The sequence below is a fragment of the Melanostigma gelatinosum genome, assembly GCF_949748355.1.
Source record: "Melanostigma gelatinosum genome assembly, chromosome: 21".
Classification (NCBI taxonomy): Eukaryota; Metazoa; Chordata; class Actinopteri; order Perciformes; family Zoarcidae; genus Melanostigma; species Melanostigma gelatinosum.
In genome coordinates, this window is record NC_136654.1 from 4,405,526 (window position 1) to 4,430,769 (window position 25,244).

At 44.0% G+C, this 25,244-nt stretch overlaps 2 protein-coding genes across 9 annotated transcripts in view; one reads left to right on the forward strand and one right to left on the reverse strand.

Annotated features, from left to right (window-relative positions):
• Window positions 1-16,090, reverse strand: part of mrtfab (myocardin related transcription factor Ab) — a 37,769-nt gene extending 21,679 nt beyond the window's left edge. For 6 of the 8 annotated variants that reach the window (XM_079293526.1, XM_079293524.1, XM_079293531.1 and 3 more), the window contains exon 1: window positions 11,433-11,776. In XM_079293526.1, the coding sequence (XP_079149652.1) occupies window positions 11,433-11,646 (214 nt within the window). In that variant the 5' untranslated portion in view covers window positions 11,647-11,776. Of the gene's footprint in view, window positions 1-8,160; window positions 8,384-11,432; window positions 11,777-15,327; window positions 15,390-16,005 lie in introns of those variants that run through there. The other 2 variants (XM_079293529.1, XM_079293519.1) reach the window with 2 other exon arrangements.
• Window positions 16,091-17,056: 966 nt separating this feature from the next.
• Window positions 17,057-22,545, forward strand: csdc2a (cold shock domain containing C2, RNA binding a). The gene is made up of 4 exons (XM_079293722.1): window positions 17,057-17,197; window positions 19,866-20,212; window positions 20,398-20,520; window positions 20,620-22,545. Exons 2-4 carry the CDS (start codon window positions 20,025-20,027, stop codon window positions 20,780-20,782), a joined length of 474 nt encoding a protein of 157 aa, XP_079149848.1. The 5' UTR covers window positions 17,057-17,197; window positions 19,866-20,024; the 3' UTR covers window positions 20,783-22,545.
• Window positions 22,546-25,244: the final 2,699 nt, after the last annotated feature.

The window sequence follows — 25,244 nt, forward strand, 5'->3', positions numbered from 1 at the left end:
TATTAGAGGACTCAGTAACTAGGAACTATTAGAGGACTCAGTAACTAGGAACTATTAGAGGACTCAGTAACTAGGAACTATTAGAGGACTCAGTAACTAGGAACTATTAGATGACTCAGTAACTAGGAACTATTAGAGGACTAAGTAACTAGGAACTATTAGAGGACTAAGTAACTAGGAACTATTAGAGGACTAAGTAACTAGGAACTATTAGAGGACTAAGTAACTAGGAACTATTAGAGGACTAAGTAACTAGGAACTATTAGAGGACTAAGGAAGTAGGAACTATTAGAGGACTTAGTAACTAGAAACTATTAGAGCCTACAGCCGTGCTAGCGGCTCTGTGAGACCGCACATAGCATTTAGCTCAAAGCCCAGCTGTGCCTAACACATGCTCGCAATGATAGTTCTAACTTGGTGATGTTTAGCATGTTTAGTCAGCCTCTTGGCACCGTTATTCAATTATTTCAGTCGGAACCAAAGCCGTGAACCAACTGTACAACATTGGCATCTATAGAGCTGCTTGCATGGCTGAAAACAGAACAAAGACTCTGAACTATTACGTAGGACTGCCCGATTGCCTGGAAGTCTGCCATTTTGAAAATGTACTACTACTATGTGATGTTTTTTCAGCGTGCTGTTTGTGTTAGGTATTCTGGTCCGGACCATTACACTGGGCGGTGATGTTAACGTTTAGCAAGAGAAATTAGCTGTCATGGTTCTGGCTCTGGGAACATTCCAGTGAGGCTATTTGGCCTTGGACATCTTTATCTGGGTCTGAAAAACATTTCTGGTGATGAAACAAAAAGAAAACACTGCAGACAGGATATAATTACTGTTTGAATGTCTTGCAGAAATAGTGACTCAAAGACTTCCTAGGGATGGGTAAATGAACGGAAAACTCCCCCACAGCTCCCAGTCGGTCATTGCAACCTGGACCCCCGGGGGCATAAACATCAAAAACATTGGTGGTCTTCTGTTAAAATGACATCTAATCATGCTGGTTTTTGGTATTGAGATTTTACAACAGTCGCAGGTGAAAATCAAGAGTAACATACAAGCAACCGCCACAGAGTGTTGGTCTGAATGTTTCAGCACTGGCTGTGTGCTTTGTCATTTCTCCAATCAGAACATACTGCAGTGTATAATAAATTAGGAGATAATGGAAAGAGAAGGGTTGACTGGGAATGTCAGACTTGATGCCAAGTTTAACCGTGCACAAGGCATCGTCACTTTTTTGTCCACGACTTGCTGTGGCATCCCAAACATTAGCTGCAAAATGAAATAGCCAATCAAAATATGACCTTCAAGTTGCTTTTTGTATCTTCAAAAAAATTCTATTTTCTACCCTTGGCGTGGAACATCATGATCCTCTTTGGCACAGCTTGTCCTAAGCCAGGACCTGCCCAAAACAGTTACCCCACCACATTCCATTGACCTTCCCACAACAATTACCGTAGTAGTTTCTACAAAACTCTCCTCGTCATCACTAAAAAACAAGACCAGGCAAGCCTGTTTCAGGTGAACCACACATGAGGATCATTTCAGGAACTGTTTCCGTCCATAATTGCCACTGGAACTTAACAACATGCTCTATAAAACACTATCCAGATCCATGTAATCTCCTCGTCTAGTCATAGCTGGGAATGTTTATGATTTAATATCTCTTTCTACCTCCGTGGCATTTGATGTCACTATTCAGTTAAAAGTAAATCTACTTCCAGCAGCATGGTGCTGGTATCGTAGCACCATTTATTTTATTCATTGCATTATTCATGAAAAGTGTATCCAAAGTTCTTTGGCACACTTGTTCTTTGACCAGATTTTTCCTCATCTAAATGAGGAAACTTTTAATTTTATGCTACACGTAAAATGTTTTCTTTTTAACTGATACATATAGCAGTTCGGCATATTCTGTTCAGGATTCAAAATATTGATATAACCCAAACTAAGGAGTCAGTAAAGAATGTTTTGTTATCTGTACAGCAACTTAACTTGGGTTACATATTGGCGATACGCCCAGCAATACTCCCCACTTCAATTTTTTCCCAGGATGTCGTGGGTTTTGAACTGATGACCCTTGAGTAAGATGGATAAAGCACGTGTCAAACAGACTAACCAAACAAAACGTGAACTGCTGAGAAACCAACCGGGTGACGTACCAGTCTACCACAGATCAGCCATTAACAATCCAGCGGGGGAAACAACAAGGTGTTTTTTTCCTTTACTTCCTGGTCCCCCCCCCCCCAGCCTTCTGTGGAATTGACCAGCAATGTTTGCATTTGGCTGTGACTCAACACTGACATCAGGCCTGTGATTTCTCAGTGTTGAGCCACTGAAGTGCACAAAGACACAGCCTGAGGAATGTAGTTTATAGTATCTGAAGTAAGGGGCTCACACCAAGGAGACTGGTAGCCATGTGTGTAATCATAGGGAAAGAAACAAACCTGATGTACATGACATAACGGTGCTATAGCAAGCCAGCACTTAATCACTTACTGCACCATGCTCTGTGATTGTACTGGAAGAGTTCTAAACTCACCGCGAGAAGCTTGTAAGCCAACTCTGCATGTGTTTGCAGATGACGCAATTGTACAAGTCCTTCTGGGGTATCAGATGTATAATCCCTCGCTGACCCAAAGCCACATTTAAGTTTTGTTTTCAAGAGGAATTATGTTTTATTCTACCAAAAACAATACTTGGGAGGTGATTGGATGAACCATCCGTCAATAAAACTCTTTTGCATATGTGATTCCCGTGAATCCAGCTGCAGTGCAAGGAAACACTGCGGTACCTTGGATTTGAATATTTGACTCAATTTATGTGTCATCTAACTGCAGTGAAGTGTTGGACCAAGCAGTTGTTGCTTTTATTTGACGTACTAAAGGGGGGGGGGGGGGGAATCACAGGGATCGTGAGGTTTCAAGAAGCTTGAAACAAGCACACCAATAACAACGGAGCCTTCTGCACAACAGGATACAACACCCAGAGCACTGTGGGAAATTAAAGCCACATGAATACTGCTAAATGTTGTTGTGAGGAAAGACCTCTACGTGGTCAAAGGTTCTTTGTTGAGTGGCCATTGACCGTGCTGCAATAGCACCCGTCACCGTGTCACACCTTGTCATTTAAAAGTAGTCCAACTATGGCCTAATTGTATACTGTTGAAGGAGAGAGAATCATCTATTAGGGCCCAAGTGTTGAATGAAAGGAGAGGCATAGACCAGCTGGCAGCTGTTAGCATCTGGTAACATAAACCTTCCTAGTAAACCAGAAAGGAAGGAATGGGAGGGGGGGGGGGGGGGGGGGGGTAAGAGGATGGTCATCAAAAGACAGATTTTCAGAGAGGAATAAAGGATGAGAGAGAAGGAAAACTGAGCCGGAGAGGAGTGTTCCCTGTTCAGAGATGATGACGGCTTTGCACAGACTGGAACATCTGAAAATCCTCTTTATTGGAACAAACCTCCTAACCTCCTGCCCCACTTAGAGAGGAAACACTGATTTCTTTTCTCTTTTACGACTGGTTTACATTTCAGTCCTACAACAACAGACTCCTGAGCAGACAAAAAATAAATAAAAATTAAAATCAGGCCAAAGCCAACTAGCACGACGGAAAAGACAAATACTACAAAACCAAAGTGAGGGTGAGAACATGTGTACTGAGTGTGTGTTGTTTTGGCCTGGATGTGAGAGTCTCTCTTACACTGTATGTGTGTGTGTTTTCCTTCCGGTTGCTCTTTGGGGTTTTATAGGCCTCTTCTTCTTCCTGCCGTCCCCTCCTCTCCTCTTTCTGTATACAACATCTAATATAAGCCTGGCAGTGAATTTGCTCCAGCGACCAAAATGGCAGGGTTTTTATTAGACAGCGACCTTTAATGGCCACACAGGTTTCATTTTTTATGTGAGCGATTAAGTGAGATGCTGACGTTAAATGACGTGTATATGAGACAAGATGTCGCAGAAATAAAGGAAAAGGTTCTTCTTTCCCTTCCGCCATGCTCATCGTTTCTCCCCATGAATCTACTCAAAATCAATCTGATCAAGGTACTTTTGGTTAACTTTTGTTCCCTATCGGACGATTTGTCATGTGTGGCGCTTGTAGATCTGGTTAATTGCTGATAAAAATCACTTACTGATGCATCTGACGGACAACTTATCCTATTTGTTACAGGCTGTCCTCAGTGACCCCCGTTAACGACACAAAACACGGAGGTTGGCTTGTTTCTACAGAGCTACCGTCGCATTACTGAAGCTAAAAACAAAAGAGTACGTGAACACGAGAATGAGTACGAGTCCCTGATGACCACGAGCATCTCAATGCAAGCACACACCGCTGTGATCTTTAGTGTGCTCTGACAGCGGACACACACACACACACACACACACGTTGTTTGCCTGGAATCTCTGGTGACACCGGTGATGCTATCTACTGTTATCAACAAAGTTTCCCGTTTGTGGGCGAGAGACGGCGCTCCATTCGCACGCTTACTTGGGACATCAAACTATTTTCCAAGGATTTTGAATTTGACTATATGTCTCACATGTAGCCCAAATAAAGTACGACTTGACCGCGTTGCATTCCCCTCATGCTGTCATCACAGAATTTTCTTGTGCACATGGCTTGGCCTCTGAGTCACTCCAACGACACACAACAGGCTCACAGTGAGCTCTGCTTCATTCATCAGCTAACGCTAAGTTGGTGTGTACCTGTCACAGAAGGAACTTTTAACTGCGAGACACTCTCGTTCACACGTTATACAAGTAGAAGGTTTGTAGTGGATAGTGTTGGGTTACGTTGGTTTAACAGCAGAGTAGTAAAGTATTTAGATTCATGCGACTAACTCTTTGTTAAAAGCAAAACGGTGAAGGTAAATCCAGTGCTTTTTCAATAAAAAACATGCGGTAGCATTACAACTTGTGCTGCGTCCGTTACAATGCAATGCAAGACGACTGCGGGGGTTTCAAAACATCATGTTGTAGCATGTTGTCTGCACAGGATGATGCATGAATTTCCATTTAACACTGATGATTAATGTGCATATCTGTGTGTGTGCTGCAGCTGTGCCCGAACCACCCACCAAAACACGGCTGAATTTACAAAAATTAGTATTACGGGTGTTATACGCAAAAGTAGAAAAGCACGCAGTGTGATATCTGATGCATGTGTGTTTGCATGCTCAGCTGCTCCATGCTGAATGTGTTAAGACTGCTGCTTGCATGTTAAAACAATAAGTGTGTGTGCTTGTGTGTGTGTCTTTAAAGATCACTGAGCTACATGAGTGGGCTTGTACTACCTGTGGGTGGTGCAGGCACCACGTTCCTGTTGCTACTAGCAGACCTACGAAGCTGATTAAGCGCTATTCTTTAGCTTTGGGCTACAGATCCGAGGCCGGTCGGTGTGCGCTCGCTCACTCCTCATTATCGCCGAGGAATTTTACCGGATCACAAATCGAAAGACGCGAGTCCGATAGTGCTTGTTGCAATGCCGTGCAGTCAGGGCACACTGTGAAAATGGAAGGCTACCAAAAGCCTGTGAGTGCATGTCCAGGTCTCAGCGGCGACATGAGTTGTGAAGTGTGTGTGTTTGTGTGCGTCTGTGTGCACTGGTGAGTCATGCGTAGTCTGTGGGTGTGTGTGTGGAATGCTGGACACATTTAAGACTTAAGCCTCACGCAGAACTTGCCTCAGTTGCATAAATATGTTGCGCGCATGTTTATTAGACTGAAGACTGTTTACATTCTCCGAAACCTACGACATTTTCTCTCCTGTTTGGATTCAGACTGTTTTGTAATGTCACTGGAGAGCTGAGATTTGAGCTGCAGTTTAACATGGTCCGACACGCAGACATTCTCTCATCATACAATACACATAACGATGTATGTACTCAAACTGGATACGATGGGTCAACAATATGCTGCCGTCATTACATGTTTTTGATTGTTTTGGGGACATGGAGATTATCTAATGCCACGACAGAGTGACAGGCAGCTGGATTACGTTTGCTGCAGCTGCTGTGTTTGGATGAGACTGGAACACACCTCCCCTTCCTTCCCTCCCCGTGTAGTACAGCGCTTTTTATGGTGTTATTTTTCAAGTCTTCTTTACATTTCCTGGTTCGCGTTCCTTCTCTCCTCTTTCTTGCTATCCATCAGTCCCTCTGTCTCAGTCTTCCCTCTCCTCTCCGCTCCTACTCTCAGCCTGACAGAGTGCCGTTGGGCCTCTGCTGCTGGCAGCCTCCCAATCTGTCACATAACAGTACCACCAGTATCACTGCTGGGCTAGGCTAGCCTCGGCCCGGCTATGCATCTTAAGTACTGCCCCAGCAGAAAATCCTCCGTCTCTGTGGTGCTCAGATTTCTTTAACGTTGATTTCTCACGGCAAACGGATCGCTTGCGTCTCCCGTCGAGCAGAGCCCAGCACTGATGACACAACACGGCAGGGAAAGCTACGGCCCATCTATTGTCATTATGCAAGGGTGGGGACGACGGAGGACGTGATCTTTATCTCCTTATGTTTACAAGTCTGGATGATGTAATCAGACAAATCCCAAAGTCGACTAGCTCCTCACCACCATCATCATTTCGCCACACAATTCTCTGTTCGCATTTCAAGTCAATAAAATTAAAAACTCACAGCCAGGATCTCGTATTCAGAGCCTGGACCAGTTGATTTTAAACTTGCCGTTGTTTCTGCATCACACGAGTCTGCAGGTGTTTCAATTCAAGCCACACACTGAAGCAGACAACTTCTTTGATGAGTCCCTTCAACCGTTTTGTACATAAGGTGCAATAATCAGTGAAATCAGCTGACGTAAAGGTTGGTTGGAACAAAAAACCTGCAGACTCTCAAGCCGCAGTGGCACATGATTAAAAATCACTGCTCAGGCTTCCCGAGGACAGGGCTGCCTGGCACATACCAGAGAAACTGTCATGTTGCATTCATCCTTCACAATCCACTCTAGTCTCTGTTGTGGTAGTAGTAGTAGTAGCCGTAGTCCGTGACATGACCGGGAACAATCTGTTCTGACTGAAATGAGTCGTCTGTGACTAACCCGGGCTGAGTTAATTCTTCCTTCTCCCTCAGCTAAACCCAAACTCTCCAGCCCCGTCTGGGTCCTGGACAGCCTGCAGTCAGTCCTCGGGGAAGTTCACTTTCTGAGAAAAGAAGAATTCATCAACGCACCTTTTGACCCCTCATCCACCCACTTCAGCTCTGGAGTGTTCCCCGCAAATCTGGCCTCACCGGATTTACACACATAACAAAAAGGGACCCCGCCTGGTCCACTCTGAGGTAAAACCCTGAAACTACATTCACACACTACATGGTGTTTGGTCAGTTTGCCACTAACTCAGACAGATAAAGGGACTGCTTTTACACTGCACCGGCTCTACAACATTGATGACATTTGCAGTTCATTTCTTCTTTTCATAGAAATTTGCTGTTACAATCTAAACCTCATTATGCACGCTTCCAATGAAACCGTGATCAAGATTATCAGTTTCCAACATACTATTACCGGTATGTTTGGGTGATAGTAATAAATAATAACGTTATTTATATATATTTAACCTTTAAAAACAGAGTTTACAAAGTGCTTTGACAGACAAAGAAGCAAGGCAATAATAATAATAATAATAATAATAATAATAATAATAATACCAGAAAGCTCAGTGAGACAGTCGATACGATAAAAATAAAATTAGAAATAAATAAAAAAATTGTAAAATAATTTTGTAAAATCAACAAATAAAATTAAACAGAAATAAAACAGAAAAGCGACGACATCTCATAAAAGCCAACCTAAAACTGTGTTTTAAGAAGTGATTTAAAATGGTATGCGAGTGCAGAAAAGAATGTTTAAAAGTTAGTAAGTATATTTGTTTGCAGCCGTCGATGCAGAGCAGCCAGTCTCATACCAACAGGTACAGTAAACCAACTCTTAAAGCTGCAGTGTCAATTCACCCAACATTTACTGCCCCAAGCATGCGCTCACACCACACGCCTGTAGTAAGCAAAGCTCAGCTTAAGGCACACTCCACAAGTAACTGTCATCACTTTTCTCACACTCTCTCTCACACACACACACACATACACACACACACACGTACACACACACGCACACACAGACAGAATACGGCGCACACTCAAATGAACTTTACCTGACGTGACAGTCATTTTCCTCTGCACCACGCTGAGGGGAGGCTTCATCCACCCGGCAAGATCAAAGATTCATACTCCCAAAACAAGCACAAGGAATAGTGTGGGGAAAAAAATAAACACACACACACAACAGTGGCAGAAGGCTGAAAAAAAGTCCAGCAAGAGGAAAGCCACATTAAAAACAGGTTTTTCCTTCTCACCGGCAGCTGGTACTCCACAGGTAGCAGTGCACCTCACATTCCCTTTCTCTGGGTTGTGTCTGTCTACAAGTGTGTGCACGCCCCGAAGGAGAGGGCGTGTGTGTAGGTCTGTGTGTCTGCCCCTTTGTGCTCCTGGGATAACAACAAGGTCCACCCAGAGGTTTCCGATCTCTCCGTTGCAACACCTTTGTTTCGCTCCTGCTCCCATGTACTTAAAAAAAAAAAAAAAAAAACTTTCAGTCACTCCTCTGCAACTCTCTCAGCCAGTTATAAAGTACAAAATTGGAAAAGAACCCAAAAAACAAGCCGGTGCCAAGCCTCACATCCACAAGTACCAGTAACACACTTCCTCCTCCCTTGCTTTGCATTTCCCCTTCGCTTTCCTTCTGTTCCCTCTCTGAGAAGTTATGCAATGCTGCCATTTCAGACGCGACCTCCCCCCTCCTCTCTTCTTCCCTTTCCTCCTGCTGCTGCTGCGGCCCACACTCCCACTCTCGCTTCTCTCGGTGACGTTAACGTAGCGTGGCCGCCTCGGTTTGCTCTGGAACAGTTCAGAGGCAACTTTGTGATGGGAGCACATGACGGGGAATGTAAATTGCTTTTATGGCCGTTCTGTTATGTCAGCCTTTTAATGTCTTGAAGCTGACTCTCTTTCACTCACACACACACACACACGTGTGTATGAACATCTGTCTGATCCTCATCCTGAAAAACATGGAACCTCTACATATACAAACACACACATGTGTTTATCAATGAATCTCCCTGCGCTGGTCCGTGACTGAGGAAGCAACCCTGTGCAGTAAACTCATTGCATAACCTGGTGTCAGAGATTAAGCTTAGATAAGCGTCACTATGTGGGCATTGCATTCTCTTGCCCTTAGCACAAATGCATGCACGTGGAAACGAACATGTAGTCACATGCAACGCATCTCGCCAGCGCGCTGAAAAGCATCTTCATGTGCGACCGGCTGCAGGAGTGCCTGCAGCAACACGTCTGCTTCTGGCTAGCATAATGAAACGTGTCGGCCAACAAGAGCAGGGGTTGTTAAAATCCGGGAGTGGTGGCCTTGGGCTGAGTGGGAGAGTCCCCGTCTTTGTGTGCGTCGTCTCTGTGAGGTGAACTGCTCGTCACAGGACCATGACAACACTTCTGAAATGACGGAACTTGAAATATTCGTGTGAAATATAGAAAGTCTCCCGTGTGTTTGTGTCCATCCCATCGTAGGCTGTGGTTAAAGCTAGCTGTACTGCGTCTCAGATTCTTTTACCAACGTTGATTTGTGTTGTACGACGGTCTGCCACTGCTGGGTCCTCTTAAAGATGGTAAATCATTTACTGGTCCAACCCCGTCTGACGAGCAGCAGGTCAACCTACTGGGACTCCATGAAACCGAGAGGCCAACGCCCAGCTAGGCACAATGGACAATGTGGCCGACTATTCTGACAAAGCAAGGTGCGTGCATGTGTAACAGAGTTAATGATTCCACTTGCCATCACTGGCCATTGGTTGCTAGTATTACTATATTATTTAAGTTATTGCTAATCCTTATCATTTTCATATTATTTCCTTGTTTAAATATCATTTACAACGTATCATTAGTTCCCCATGGAGACAAGTGGGTTGTGTGTAACAGCGCCCTCTGCTGGCTGCTTGCAGACTCTAGTGGTGCGCCCAGCTTTCATGAACTAGTCTGAAGCTGTTTTCATGGTAGGTTGACCTGTGACAAGCTCCGTTGTGAAACATCTCATTCGATGTCTGATGTACATATATATATACATATATATGTAGAGAGATATATATATATAGAGATGTCTAGAAGTCCCTTTTTGTTCGTATAATTGTTTTAATTTATAATTTCTAGAGCAAATGGTTTTAACTGATTTAGCATTTAGCATGAGTAACATGCTAACCACAGTTAGCTTAAGTATTTGTCCCTTTTGATTTAACAGTGTCCCGGAGCTTGTGACCACAACGTTGTCGATGAGAGTCACTGAAGCTGTTCTGTCTTTTACCAGCTATATTCTGTCCGATGAAGAAACGTCTGGTTGGAGCCATCAAAAGATATCGTGTCCTGAATTAAACACAACGCAACGGAGAGTACGCAACTGCTACACATGTGTGGAAGTAACATTTGGAAGCTTTGTGTTATTGACCTAGTTCATGCCAATGTGTAACTACTTTTACATGCGTGCAATACTACGCCTTAGTTTTGGCTTAAACCTGAGGGTGCATTCCCACCAGTTTAGTAGAACTAGGTCAGGAGAGAAATATGCCATTTGATCTCACGAGCTACTCCATAGCTGCACCAAGTCGACTGAAGCTGCTCGTCTTGATCTTTACCAACCTCGTCTTTAGAAATGACAAAGAGGAAACAACCTTGAATCAGGTTTTATGGGTACCGGTATAAACGGAGACAGATATTCACATCTGCAACCCAGCAATTAGTTGTGCTTGGGAAACAAACAACATGAGAACACAAACCATAGACGAACTGCAACTGCAAAAAAGACTTAAACAATTAATGTGGTGTCGCTAAATAGTTATAGCTGCTCGACTAAACTGATTAATCGGTTCAGCTCTGTGGGCCCATGCATATTCAGCTGTTACTCCAGGATATTAAGCTCAATTTACAAATACTGGATTCATTCATACACTCTGATTCACTTGTGTTTGGTTGTGTGGACCTAAAACAAACCAAATACATGATTGCAGCAAAGTCAGCGTTTCCACCATGATTCAAACCAAAAGGAGGCTTCTGCAGCTCTGAGCTACCTGCAGGCACAAACCAGAGTCTTAAGTCTACACAGCAACGGTGCAGCCCGGTCTAATCTACTGTAACGAGAGGTCGGAGCAGAGGAGCAAGCCAATTAGGTACAGCAGCTTCTTCACTCCCTTCTTCCCACACACACAGCTGAGCACTTGAATCTCCATGTCTGGTGTTTCTTGAACAGTGAACAAGACGTCCAGACACATCTGACATTTAACTTCTGCCTCTCAGATAAGTGGTCCTCCCCCCCCACCCTAAATTCAAGAGCGCAGAGTAAAGTCGATGAATACACAGGACTCACCGTTCTTTCTCTCCTGCAGAGGCCGGGCTGGGACGGGTCCGGGCTGAAGGGACAGCTCCTGAAGCTCGGTGGTCACCGCCTCGCTCTGAGGGCTCGGGACCAGGCCCGGCGCCCCGGAGACTTCCATGCTACCCGGACTCAGCTGCTGCCCTGTCTGTGGGTGTAGCGATGCCAGGGTGACGGAGAGAGACCTGTGGCAAATAAAATAGGACATTAATTAATGTTCAAGGACGAATCAAAAGTGTGATATTATTATTATTTTTTTTATTTTATTCTGTGTATGGAATTTATTGACCCTAGGGTCACATTGTGGTTTTTTATGTTTTTAAATTTCTGCTGTTAAGCACTTTGTGATGTCATGTCTGTGAAAAGCGCTCTATAAATAAATTTCATTCATTCATTCATATTAAGACAACTACTGCCAGGAATGGACTGGAATTATGAATTTTATGAACTGGCTCTCTGACAAAAATAAACAATAAAAGCTTATGATCCAGCTATGGAGCGTAGAAGCTGGCTGGCTGGTGTTCGTCTTTGATGCAAAACATCAAGTCATCACAGCATCACTTCACAGACATCCTGTGGTATTCTCATTGTGTCTTTCTATACATTTCTATGCGCAGGCATGAAATACATAGATGGACCTAGAAAATTAAGTCTCAGATTTTACTTTTTGCTTGAGCAATGTGGCCCCACCACACCTGAGTCAGTTTGCGCAGGACTACTGAACTTTTACGTGTAAAATGTGTTAACGTTTAGTAAACATGCCCGTGGGTCTATTTTCTGAAGTCCTAGTCATTGGTGTTATGTATCCGGAAAGCCATGAAATAAAAACAATATAGATAAATGATACTTGGGGTAATTTACAGGCTGCAACAAGACTACAGGCTAGTCCGAGGAAAGCGAGCAGCTCTCTGCAGGACTGTAGACCAGAGGATTAAATCAGCCATCGGCGAAGAATTTGCATGTTTGAGCTTTTACAACTGTTGCTGTGGCCGCTGCTTCAGAAAGGCAGACCTCTGTTTACGGATTGTTTTTCTTCTTCTTAACAACCTCAGGGTGATTTCCATACATTTAAACCGTGTGACAGCTCAGCCTCAGAGCTAGAGGCTTTTCCAATAAAGGGAGCTATGAAAGATGTGCATGTTTGTGTCTGTTTCTACGAAATCAACACATTTCCTCATTGTGGACAACTGAGGTTGAGTTTAAAGCAGAGTTGAAAGTTGGAATGGGGGTTTACTGTTCAGACTAAGTTTCAATGTTGACGGTCACACAGCAGCACATTTCACAAATATATAAAGACAAAGCCACCGCCATATTATCCCAATATTAACAATGATATCTTCCGCTGTTACTATCCGACGTATCTGCAAAATCATACATGGACTGATGTTCAAGGCAATAAAACTGTGCTCTACTGTTACTAAAAAGACAGACTGAAAGACTGATCGAGCTTTGTGTACGTGTCAAACACAGATTTCCATAACTAAATATCGGTTTTACATAATAGCCTTCCCAGAATCGGCCCGATCACAGCACACAGTTTTGCCTCGTCACAGCAGGAGAGCACAGGAGTCACGAACAACATTTACATCGGCTCCTTTCTATGTACCGTGAGGGTGACCCAGCATGCACAGCAGCAGGACCCTGAAGCTGAAGCAGCTAAATGGAATTCAGCCATCGTTCATTTAACGTGCTTTTACTGCTGTGACAAGTCAAAATGTCTTCTGTGAGAAAGGCCTGGTATTAATTCAGAGGAAAGGAAGCTGTTGAGCAATAACATGCGTTTAATTTCTGATTAAACGCCCAGCCCTACTTACGAAACATGAAAATGACACCAAATGTGTCAGACTTTTGAGATGTGTTGCAATGCAGTTTATCCCCAGAATGTGTCAACAGCGCCGCGCTTCAGACGGGCAGGTACCTGTCCGAGCTTAGACTAGCGCGGCGGGGGAAAAGGTCTAATTTATTTACACCTGCTGTATTAAACAGAGTCGCCTGATTAAATCAGCCATCAGGGAAGAATTTGCATGTTTGCGCTTTTAAAACTGTTGCTGTGGCCGCTGCTTTAGAAAGGCAGCAACTGTTTATGGTTTGTTGTTCTTCTTCTACTTCTTAACAACCTCAGGGTGATTTCCATACATTTAAACCGTGTGACAGCTCACCCTCGGAGCTAAAGGTCTTCCAATAAAGGAAGCTATAAAAGATGTGCATGTTTGTGTCTGTTCTGTGTCGCATCGACGAAATCAACACATTTCCTCATTGGAGACAACTGAGGTTGAGTTTGAGCACTCCTCTGACCAGGCCCAGAACAGGCCCAGTAACTTGGGCAGCACATTGCTAATTGTGATTTACAAAAGGCAGGCCTGCTGCTGGCTTGTGTGTGTTGAAATCTCTCTGCATAATGTGTGTTTTCAAGCCGTGGGGTTGTGATGGGGGTTCTGCCGTTACTGCACAGCGAGCCTGACAACAATGAGGCAGCGTTGTCTGAGACGTCACTGTTGTCGCTCACAATCAACCGTCTGAATAGCGGCGCACTAACCACATGACGCGCCACGCGCTCGGCGTGTCTGTGAGTTTGATCATGTCACATTAAAAACATCATCGACCTTTTTGGATACTAGTGACGTTTTTATTAAAAAGCTCTTTTTGTTTTTACTCAACAAAAAAGACAAAGTTTAATATAGCCATATAAGAACTGTACCCTGAATAATACGCAACTTACAGTTGGAAACTTTATGATTTCAAACAGTTCTCGACATCTGATATCGTACCAACTTGATACCATTTTGTACTCGATGCTACACGAAGGACAAAACAAGTATTGAGGTTCAATACGCAATACCCCTGTGAACTGGTTTGAGTCATAAAATTGTTCTTCCTCAACTAATGAGGTGTCATATTGTCGTACGTATTTGAGAGTGATTCTGTACGGAATGAAATAGATCTTGATAGATTATAAAGATAAGATTCTGATAACAAAACAACTGTAATATTAGACAACATGTCATAGAAATCGTTCGTCCCCCTCCCCTGACATCCTGTGGTGAAAGACTTCGCAACCAACCTGCCATGACATGAATGTGCAGAAATGAGTTTAGCGTGTACATTTCAGCCTGATTGGAATTATTACCACTTTGAAATCACATGTTACAGATGTTAATAAACCAAAACAAGCCTAGCTAAGGGAGTCACAAGCCTTTCCACTCAGACGGAGAAAAACAAACCAGGAAACTGGTTTAGAAAGGGAAGGAAATAGCATGCCGGTGAACTTCAGCGGCACTAAAATCCTGCATTCGATCAAGAATTAAGGGTCAGACAGCTGCAAACCATTTCTGCAGAGAAATTAGGCAAGCCAGTACCTTGTCCAACACTGGACAATGCATTACTCACAACTCCAGCGGGACAAACTGTGTGCGTATTAACGGTGCAAGATACCGCGATTTGACAGCGAGAAATTATAGCGCAACACATCACTTTGAGATGCTTATTTCCGGTCTTCAGAAATTCTGATCAGTTTTATACAATAAAAAACATTAGTGTGACACACACAATGACACCACAATACTCCTATATTGACATATACTTCTATAAAAACACATTTGATCGCACTGAGACGAAGCAGTTGCCTCATCCTTACTTTCCCAGAGGAGGGCTGCTGTTCAAACACGCACCGTGCACTGTTGCTCTTTCTGTAGACTCCAGCATTCCTCTCTACTTGCCCCCACTAGCCTTTCAGATATGAATCACTATTTCCCAAGTAAACACAGAGGCACACGTCCTGACAGACACAGGAAAACTACCGCCAAGAAGTACCGTACCCGTTCAGTTAGCAACACTCAAAGGTAACGAGGACGCGTTGTTCCCCCACCTGGGAACGTGGGTTGTTGCTTACCTGTTTTACTCAATCTTGAAGGGGCGTTTTCCCATTTCAGCAGGACGGAGCTTTGAACGGTTCTGTTGAAGACAAATAATAAAGAAAATAATTAATAGAGAATAACGGATATCTTTCCGCTGCAAAACCCCTTTTTCTCTACTCTGGTCCCGTATTCAACGGATTATGATGCTAAGTGGCAGTATCAGAGTATAATGTGCAAAAAGGCCCTCGTGGAGTACATGAAGTTAAAAAGTAAAATGCGTAACGTTGCTGATAATGGGGGCGAGACGAATCCACGTTGCAGGAGGCCTCTCCACAGATGCCATGGGGCAGCAGCCTACTGCTGTCACTGTCCAAAACACAGACAAGCTAGCTAAGCTATTGTTAGCCTGTCTGGGTGGGAGTTAACCTGAACAGTCTAAACCCAAGTTAAAGTGAGGCTACTGTTTACAATTGCACACACACGACACAACGAGCATGACTGTTACCAACTGCAGAATGGATGGCGTCCTTATTGTTGGTGCTGGCTACATCCCCGCTGACTGCAGACAGTCAGACACACCGAGTTAGCTATAGCTACCGTTAGCATGCCATATCTGCCAAGCACTAGCGTTGCCACTAGCCAGCGGTCCGCTGTTCAGCTAACGTTAGCTAATGCCGTGACGCTACGTGTTTACTGTGTGCATTTACGCTTACTTTTCATGGTCGCCACTTTTGTGTTGTGTCTGCAGGGATACACGGCGCTGGCATACCACCAACACTTCCGAGTCACAAAGGAAACTTTAACCGGAAAACCCTCCTCTACGTGGGACGCAAAGACCCACTTCCTTCACAACACCTTTACGACCATTTTACTATTATTATTTTGTAACATGAGGTAATACCGCCACGCAAGTCCGCATATATCATACCCAATACTGTGTCTCCAATAAAATATGTACAGCGTTTAACTTAAAGAAAGATAAAATAAAGTATATATATATATAGGCATATAGGCAAATAAACTACACACATCCCCTGCACAGTCTCTGTCGCCATCTAGTGTCAAACTACATGCACTTCAGCAGGCAGAGCTACAGGTTTGTAAATCACTGGTTGCAACCTTGCTCACTGGTGCAGTGAGCAAGGCGAGAAGATGCACGCGGCCTGTGTACACGATTACCAGGGGCATGGCCCCTGGTAATCGTCGAGGCCTTCCAATAAGCATGAGCAGTGACTGCCAGTCCTGGAGCAGGGCGGCATTTCTCGACTGTTGGGTCCAGTTGTGTTCATGCTCACCTTTTTTTGTTTCGTCAGGACAGCATTTGCAAATCCTTGTTTTTCAGCAAACAAGTAAAATGGTTTGGAGTAATGTGGGTTCATCAGTGCTGGTGCACTGCATGGATCAGACTTTTTTTTTTTACAGTTAATTGAGCGGGAGGCTAATAATAATAATAATAATAATTGAAAAATGCATAATAATATGTATAAGCCAACAGTGAAAAAAATTCAGAAATTATACTAGACATTGAGCATAGAGCACAATATAAGTAAATCGAATACAGTCCATTCAACGTTAATTTAAATCTCAATGGTCTAATAAAAAAAAAAAGGCATTAAGAAGCGTTCCCATCCACGAGGAGAACAAAGAGTTGATTGTGTTGTGCTGAAGCCCGCTGTTGTTCATAGCGTAGTAACCCCCGCCCCGTCTCCACTGCCTTCTTTTCATTTGCTGCTCTTTTCATCCCGCCTGTGTGCGCCGCATCCATACCAAGATCCTCTGACTTTATTCTCCACATGCTCCTCGCAGCTTTCACCGGATGTAACAACACAATTGAGCTGGTAGCGCCTTCGAAAACACGGGGCCAACACATCGCGTCTGACCGACAGCTGATCGGCGCTTTTTACGGTAAGTAATCGCTCGGTCGAGATGGGTTGTTGTTTTTTTGTGGGTGATTTGTAGCGTGGCTCACATCCAAGCCTTTTATTCTCTCTGTCCGTCAGACGGACGTCGGTTCAAGGCAGCATTGTGGTGAAATGTCGGGGTGTCGGTCTGTAACTCTGAGCGCAGATTTACAATCTCACCCGTCATCTCTTTTTTTTTTTTTTTTTTTAAATGGATTCTTCTAGCCCATATTCATGTCGAGGCGCATTTTTTGGCGTCACCTTTTTTTTGGCATCAGTTGAGCATCAAGCTGCCACAGCATGAGAATGTTCTGGAAACAACCCGCCTGCAGGGGTTTTATTTTGTGGTGAATTATTTAGGATCTGCCGGCCTCACTTTCACTTTCAAACTAATTATACCATAAAACAAAGCAATAAGGCTAATTTAAAGTTTAAAGACAGGCTGTGTGTGTGTGTGTGTGTGTGGGGGGGGGGGTGTATGTGTGTGTGCGTGTGTGTGTGTGTGTGTGTGTGTGTGTGTGTGTGTGTGGAGGAGTCGACGTGCCTCCCATGCTGATGCAGAGAGGAGCACAGACAGCCACAGTGCCCTGGTTTCACAGGGAGCTGCTTTTGGCCTTTTGTCTGTCTTTTCAAAGCGCTCTTCCGTTCCCAAGTCCAGTCTGACCTCTTTTTTTTGTTTTTGTTTGTTTGTCTCTCACCCTCCCGATTACAATGTTTTAAAAAAACAAACTCATCTGACACGGAAGCAGTGCAGACTCACTGAGGAAGTCCAATGAAATAGGAGCTCAACCAGGCAGGTTGCTGAATGATTTAGGCTACATATGTATGCCTTGTCATCCATCAGTCATGTTGTCAGTCCTCTCCCCAGTGCCACCATGATGGCAGATGTGTTCATCGTTACTCTGCATGATACCAGGAGGATAAAAGCCCTGCTTATCAATCATCAGCCATTTGCAGAAACGTTCTTCCAAATGATCTCGTAAACTGGAGAGATTAAAGATCTCCTGTGGTAATGCTGGGGACCTTTGGACACTTGTACTATTTGGACGAGCCTGAAGCCAACCTCAATAAAGAGAGGGGGGGGGACAAATCTTACAATTAGATACGAGTCATCAGCTGACAGTCGCGTTCACTGAGAATCATTGCAGCCCAGCAGGTGGAGGCTGAACCAATGAGGAGACAGACGAGGGTTCGATTTCTGAAAACAACACGGAGGGAAAGTGAAGGATTGCACTGACGATATGAAGTGTGTACACGTCCCAATGCAGGAAGCATCAGGGGCCTCGGGAAGCTTTAAAGCCTCCAGCTTGTGACCCCGCTGTCCAGCATGAAAGACAGGTCCCACCTCTCGCGCACACACACACACACACACACACACACACACACACATGCTATATTTAGACTGACAGAGTGTGATATTGAATGGAGCCTGTGGGATTCAGTCTGACACACACTGAATTCATCAGTCTTTGTCAAACATTCAGCCCGTAGATGTGACATCAATCCTAACATGTGGCTGCTCATAACCCCAATAACACATCCACCCACATCTGTATTGTACTGGTCGGAATCGCTTCAGAGAGCAGCTTGTTGCTTGATTACACACAGCAGAGAGCGGCCCTGTAATGGATGTCAGTCTTGTGCGAGTGGGGAATTTTTAATAGAGTGTGATGAGCCGAGCTGAGCCGAGGCCCTCCGGGGGCCAGGATTGTTATTGACATAATCTTGGGACCTTTTCAAAGCCAGAGCAGTCTGGCGCTCGGAAATCAAGTTGCTTTGAGTCTCGTTTCTCTCACAGCAGCTTCCAGCTGTTTGTACGGCTTGTTTTTCATGAAAAAAACAAAAAAAACACCCTGAAACACTTCTACACTGGTGGAAATCAGCTATTAGTTATTTTCAGAGCTCACGTCTGGGTCGGTTTCTGATTCATTGATTCACTTTCAACAAGTCTGTCTGAAAACCTTTGAATTCAAAAGCAGCACAGGCGTCTTTTCCAGGCTCACTATTTCGCACCAACATTCACACAGTGATGAAATCGACTGTACAAGATGCACTGACGTGTCTCAAAGTGCATTGAGTGCAAAGCAGTCAGGTGACAAGCTGTATTTTGAGTTCGACTCTCAATTAGGGTGTCATCCACATACATTATTTGTCAATCAACTACTTCAGCTTTATGAAAATGCATTTTTTTGAATGGTTTATTTATTTCTGAAGGAAGAGATTTGTCTGAACTTATGAAGGAGCATTTAATCCTTCTGTTGATCTGGAATGTTCAAAGTCACCATATTTGGAGATTGCAGTGGACAGCCACTATAAAGGAGCTTGTGTGTGTGTGTTGGCAAAAAAAAACCATCTGACCCGAAGCGCATTTCTAATTCCTCCCGCGATGATTGAAGGGAGCCAGTTTTCCCTTTTTTGTATTCACTAAACCTTCGGTCGAACCAACAGAAAGCCTACAGAAAGCTTTCATCACCACATTCTCTACGTTTCCGGTGTAATAATTCACTTATCTCTTTGAGTTACTGCAGGCGTTTGGGAAGAGGGGAGTGTGTGACAGTAAGACAGGACAGGTAATAAATGAGACAAGCACCAAGCACACAGTTCAACTGTTAATTAATACATTAATTAATACAATAATTCTCTTCCTTTCCTCCCTTGCTCCTTCATTGCAGGGTATCGTTGCTCCACCTATAAGTCCTCCCCTCTGAACGTCTCCTCCGCCCTCTCACACACTCTTTGCCATGCCGGAGGCGTAACCCTCCTCGCTCCTCTTCCCTGTGCTCCATCGGAGGAGACCTGAAATAGAAAAAAAGAACCTGTAACCAGTCAAGATGTCAGACCCCGCTGCCTCCTCGACGGCAGACCGCCCACTGCCGCTCACCTCCCCGCGAACCCCCCTGCAGCTCTCCTTCCCCTTCCTGAGGGAGGGCAGTCGGGTTTGGGAGAGGGAGAGGAAACCGCCGCAGCCCGGAGAGCTGCCCAGCCCGCTGCCCACCAAGCGCACCCGCACATACTCAGCGTGAGTGGAGATGCAAGCCATTATATCCTTTAAAAAATAAAATGGTGTTCAATTACATTTACGTGTGATAGTTTAAGAGTTCATAAATGCCCACAACCAGAATCCGGAGATACAAAAGCTTCAAACTAATCCTAGACGTTCCGCTCTCTCCCTCTGATTCCATGTATGTCGCTCTTTCTCTGCAGGACAGTGCGAGCCAAATCAAGTCCGGTATATAAAGGGGTGTGTAAAAACTTCTCCAGGTCTCAGGGTCATGGATTCATTCGCCCCTCCCACGGAGGAGAGGACATCTTCGTCCACATCTCCGAGTGAGTGGATTTGTTTTGTTCACGACATCGACTTGTCTTTGTGGAAGTTGGCCTTCTGTGTGTAGGTGAGATCATCTGGTGTCTGTGTTTCTTGGACAGCATTGATGGAGAGTACGTGCCTATGGAAGGGGACGAGGTCACGTACAAGGTGTGCCCCATCCCTCCCAAGAACCAGAAGATCCAGGCCGTGGAGGTGGTGCTCACTCACCTGAATCCAGTCACCAAGCACGAGACCTGGTCAGGTCAGATCATCAGCTCCTAGACCACCGCTCCAGGACAAGGAGGATTTGGATTTAGTTTTAGGTTTTGTGTTTTTTCAAGGTGTGAGGTGTAGGTGGAGATTTTGGGACGAGGGATCGGAGCTTGGTGTGCTGCGGAGTTCGGCCTGCGGTGGCAGGAAGTATGTCGGCGAAGCGCTTGTTTGAGGTTTGGGAGGTCAAGCTTTGAATGTATTTGTCTGAATGTTTTCCTGTGACGGTCATCATGTTAGGGTTGAGGGCTTGGTGGTAGATTTTTTTACTTTGACCTGAGGAATATATTTTAGCTGAGATCAGGGGTTGTTAGGGAAGCGATGTCGTCAATGAGCTGGGTTGCTAGAGAGGCCGAATCACATTTTGAGCAAATCTGACTACAGTTCTGCTGCATAGACGCTTCATTTGCACACGACAGACAGGAGAGTTTAAGTTTCAAGCTCAATGGAGCTCTGAGCTTCAATCCCGCTTTTTCCTTCTTTCTATAAGCCACCGACTGATGTAAACGACATGCCAGCACTGACAAAAGTCATGTGACAAACATCCGATTGGAAAATGCACAATTGAGCCATGTTATGTTGTGTTTACAAAGACTAACGGCGGTGGTTGAATCACAAGAAAATTACATTGACAAAATTGCATTTTTCGTCTCTGTTGTTTATTATCAGGCTTAAAGGGACAGCTGCTCAGATCTGCCTTCATCTCACTGCCTTCAGAAAACAGAAACACTTTAAGGTGGCTTGAGGTACCACAAAAAGCCTGCTGGTACATGGCTGCCAAACGGAAACAATCAATGCACTTACAGCGTAAAGCAACTCTGACACAAATAGCTCTTAATGCGCTTCGGCCTCGAGTGCTGCGGTAAGCTCTCTGAATGAAGGAATTATTTTCCTTCTTAGTATTGTAGCACTACTCTATTTTGTCGTATTATTGTAGCCATCTCCTATGACGGTCTTCAGTTCTGGTGGTAGAGACAGCAGCTGGATGGCGTGTGGGCCTGCCACTGAGAAACCAGGCCAGAGGGTTTTTGGTTAGTGGGGAAGTAAAGCCGCAGAGAGAGGACGGTCGGGGAACGGGCGGAGGATGGAGTGATTATCTGTGGATGCACTTGAGCAGTTTGATGTGAAGTGACACACAGAAAGCACGTGTAATCAGGAAGACCACGATTAAAGTCAAATAAGGCCATAAAGGAAATAAGAATCTTTAGGTGGAAAGTGAAAACATTGGAAAGTCCAGTAAGTTTCATACTTCACGACAAACAACTGTGAAAACAAAAACCGAAGGCTTCCTGATGTAAGTTTAAAAAGACTTTATTTATTGACTTATTTATTTGCATTTGTATCTATGAGACCATCAGGGTTTTGGTAATTAAAAGCTGCATTTATAAGTACTTGTGCAAAGTTACATTTGAATACACTGCACACCTCACTCTAATGATACTACCCTGTTAATATCCCTTTGCTACTGTCATGTTATCATTGACACACAAAAAAAGTTTCTAACTTCTACATCATTTTTGTCTAATTTTGAATAACTATGTGGTGTTCGAAATAACAAGCACGTTTGTTGTTTTAGGAAATCGGGCATGTTCTGTACCTTTTTGCTGTGATTTGTTGTTTTTTTTGCGTAGGATGCGTTGATTCTGTTTCATCATGCTGCCTCGCTGTGAGACAAACACGTTCGATTGTGTTCACGAGCTCTTTTATGTCTGTCAAATCACTGTAACATCGTCTTTTGTCATTAAGTTGAAGTTTGAATAAAAGTTACCACTGGATTCACAGACCTGTGTGGAAACGTTCTTTTGATAAGTGCAGAGAATGTTCTGTGCTTCTTTTTTTTTTAGTTCAGCCTGTCTAGTCGGTACAAAGTGGAATAACTAGGGCGGTTATTTTGAGAGCCCCCTGTGACAACGTTTCACTGTGAACTTTGTCTCAGACAGCTGTTTGGGATCTCAGAACATGATCCTCATATGTCACCACACACAAAGCACAAATAATTTGCTAATTCACCACATAACTCTCAAACACACGAGTCAATGGACATCAAAATGTACAAGTATGAGGTTATAGAAAGAAAAGTACTCATAATACAGTCAAATGGACCCTGGTGTGTTTTAATATTGCTATATACTATATTATTGGATTATTATTGCTGATGAAGTAATGTGAAAGGATGGTGAGATAGGTCGAGGTTTAAATATGGGACCTCCCCCTTTTACTTCTCCTTTGTGGAGAATGTTTATTATTGTACTTGGAGAGATAAAAAGCAGTAAGCGAGCGATATACAATCTGCAAACAAGTCGTTTTACAATTTCATCAGTCGAGTCAGGCAGTTCCTCATTTCCCAGGTTTATTTATTGAGTATCAATGTGGAAAAGTACAAATTAACATCTAGCATGAGTTATTGTTTTGCTGTTAATCCCAGGCATCCAGCGGACACGACACACACACACACACACACACGTTTATCTTTGATAGGACCAGGATCTGACGTTAGAGCTAGTCTTAAGTGCTGTGTTTTGATTTTGTTCAAGCTCAGACACAGACATGCACGTGCTGACAGACAGCGAAAGAAACAGTGACTGAATGATTGCAAATTGAAAAGGTTATTGAATACACTAGAAAAAAGAATATACTGAACAGTGTTGAAAGCTTTACAAGGAAACATAATAATTAGCCTGACACCATAAAACTGAGCATGTTTCAGGTGAGATGACAAATCAATACAACAGGCAATGACAATGAACCGAATGAGGAGAGCAAACACAACGATAAGCATGATGAGGCGGAAAAGATGGGACTTTGGTCAGATTCATACACACAATGTTTGCTTACATCTTTTAAACCTGACGACTGCAGCCATATGTCACAGGGGCAAACACACGTGTTTGAAGTGTTTTCATTTGCATCGCAAACATGGGATTTTTAACCGTTTACATCCCGTTTGGGCCAATCGGTGTGATCACAGACAAAACAACAAAGTCCGACACGAATCCTTTACCCAGCCCATGAACGGAGGAAATGTTAACGATCATATCAATAACAGTGAAACAATATGATGAGAGCAGGAGCTTGTGTTTGTGTGTTTGGTTCAGATAAACTGTACAAAAAGCCTCTGAACTGAACCACAGAAGTGTGTGCTGTTTTACAACACGTTATCTGGCATGAGTTTTATGGCCCGACCAACCTTTGCTCTTCTCCCCTTGCGTTTCTTTCCCCAGGCTGTCTTTCAGAAAATTTACAAGCTGTGTGTCCGTTTGCTGTCTGCCTCTCTCTGACACATACAGTGAGAGCACACACACACACACACAGACACATACAGTGGTTATAAAAAGGTCGCCACACCCGAATGAAGTGGCACACGCAGTGGTCAGATTCGTTCTTCTCTTGTTGTGATCCTCCAACAAACAGAGGGGGGGAAAACAAGCAGCTGATTATTAGGATCATTTAGAATGAAACAAACTCCAACACCCTGATTGCTTAAGTCTGTACAGCCTTTTCAAATGGTGGCTCTCTATCTGTGCTCAGAATGAAGAGCAGCTGTTGCTGTAGGATTCTGCTGAGAGAGCCGTGGTCCAAAAAGAGTTACCAAAGAAACGGCAAGATCTATTTGTTGAAAAGTGCCAATCAGAGAGGGGCATAAAAGAATATTGAATGCGTCGGATGCACCATGAAGCATTATCAAAACCATTACCAGTAAGTGGAGACAATGTGGCACCGCAGATACATTGCAGAGATCAGGACAACCCGATGGAGTTAATGAGAGGATGAGGAGAAAACTTTTCAGGAAGGCTCCCAAGAGGCCTACAGCAACATTGAGAGAGGGATTTCTGGTACTTGTCACTTCTAGCATGGGACCAACATCTGCCATATTCTGCACGTGTCGGCGAAACAGAACCCTGTTCTCACATAAAGGACCATCCAAGCCCATCTGAATTATGCCAAAAGACTCATTCAGTCAACCCCAAACCATGTGGCAAAATGTGTTATGGTCTGACGACACAAACTTTTCCTCAGGGAAAGTTTGAAATGCATAGATACATAAATTGATGCAGAGCTTCAATCTGTGCTCTGTGTGTTTGTGTGTTTGAAGCTTGTAGTTCACGCAGACCTTGGCACGACACCAGTGAGAAGCTTATATGGCCCGCCTCTGTGGCTTTACATGGTTGTATATTAACAACTTTATGTGGAAAGGACAGGTGAGCAGCCATAGAGAGATTGTGAATGTGAACGACTCCGAGAAGAACACAGACAAGGACTCAGCACCTGGATGTTGCTCTTGTAAATTCAACTTTCCGTTGTGGATCAGACAGCAACAAACAAAAGTTAAGAGGAAGTTGTTGGAGTGTTTGGTGACCTAACTGCACTACAGATGTGCTGAGCTCTGGAAGAGAAGAAGTGAGAAAGACGATCACGAAAGCCTTTAGCAGATCATGGGCTCTCTTTAACAGCTCAAAAAACTTCAGAGCTGAAA

Bases quoted from the DNA above. Each gene is read 5' to 3' on its own strand.
- csdc2a (XM_079293722.1), top strand. From the start codon at position 20,025: ATGTCAGACCCCGCTGCCTCCTCGACGGCAGACCGCCCACTGCCGCTC. The intron at 20,213-20,397 runs GTGAGTGGAGAT...CTTTCTCTGCAG, and splicing joins CGCACCCGCACATACTCAGC to GACAGTGCGAGCCAAATCAA. The intron at 20,521-20,619 runs GTGAGTGGATTT...TTTCTTGGACAG, and splicing joins ATCTTCGTCCACATCTCCGA to CATTGATGGAGAGTACGTGC.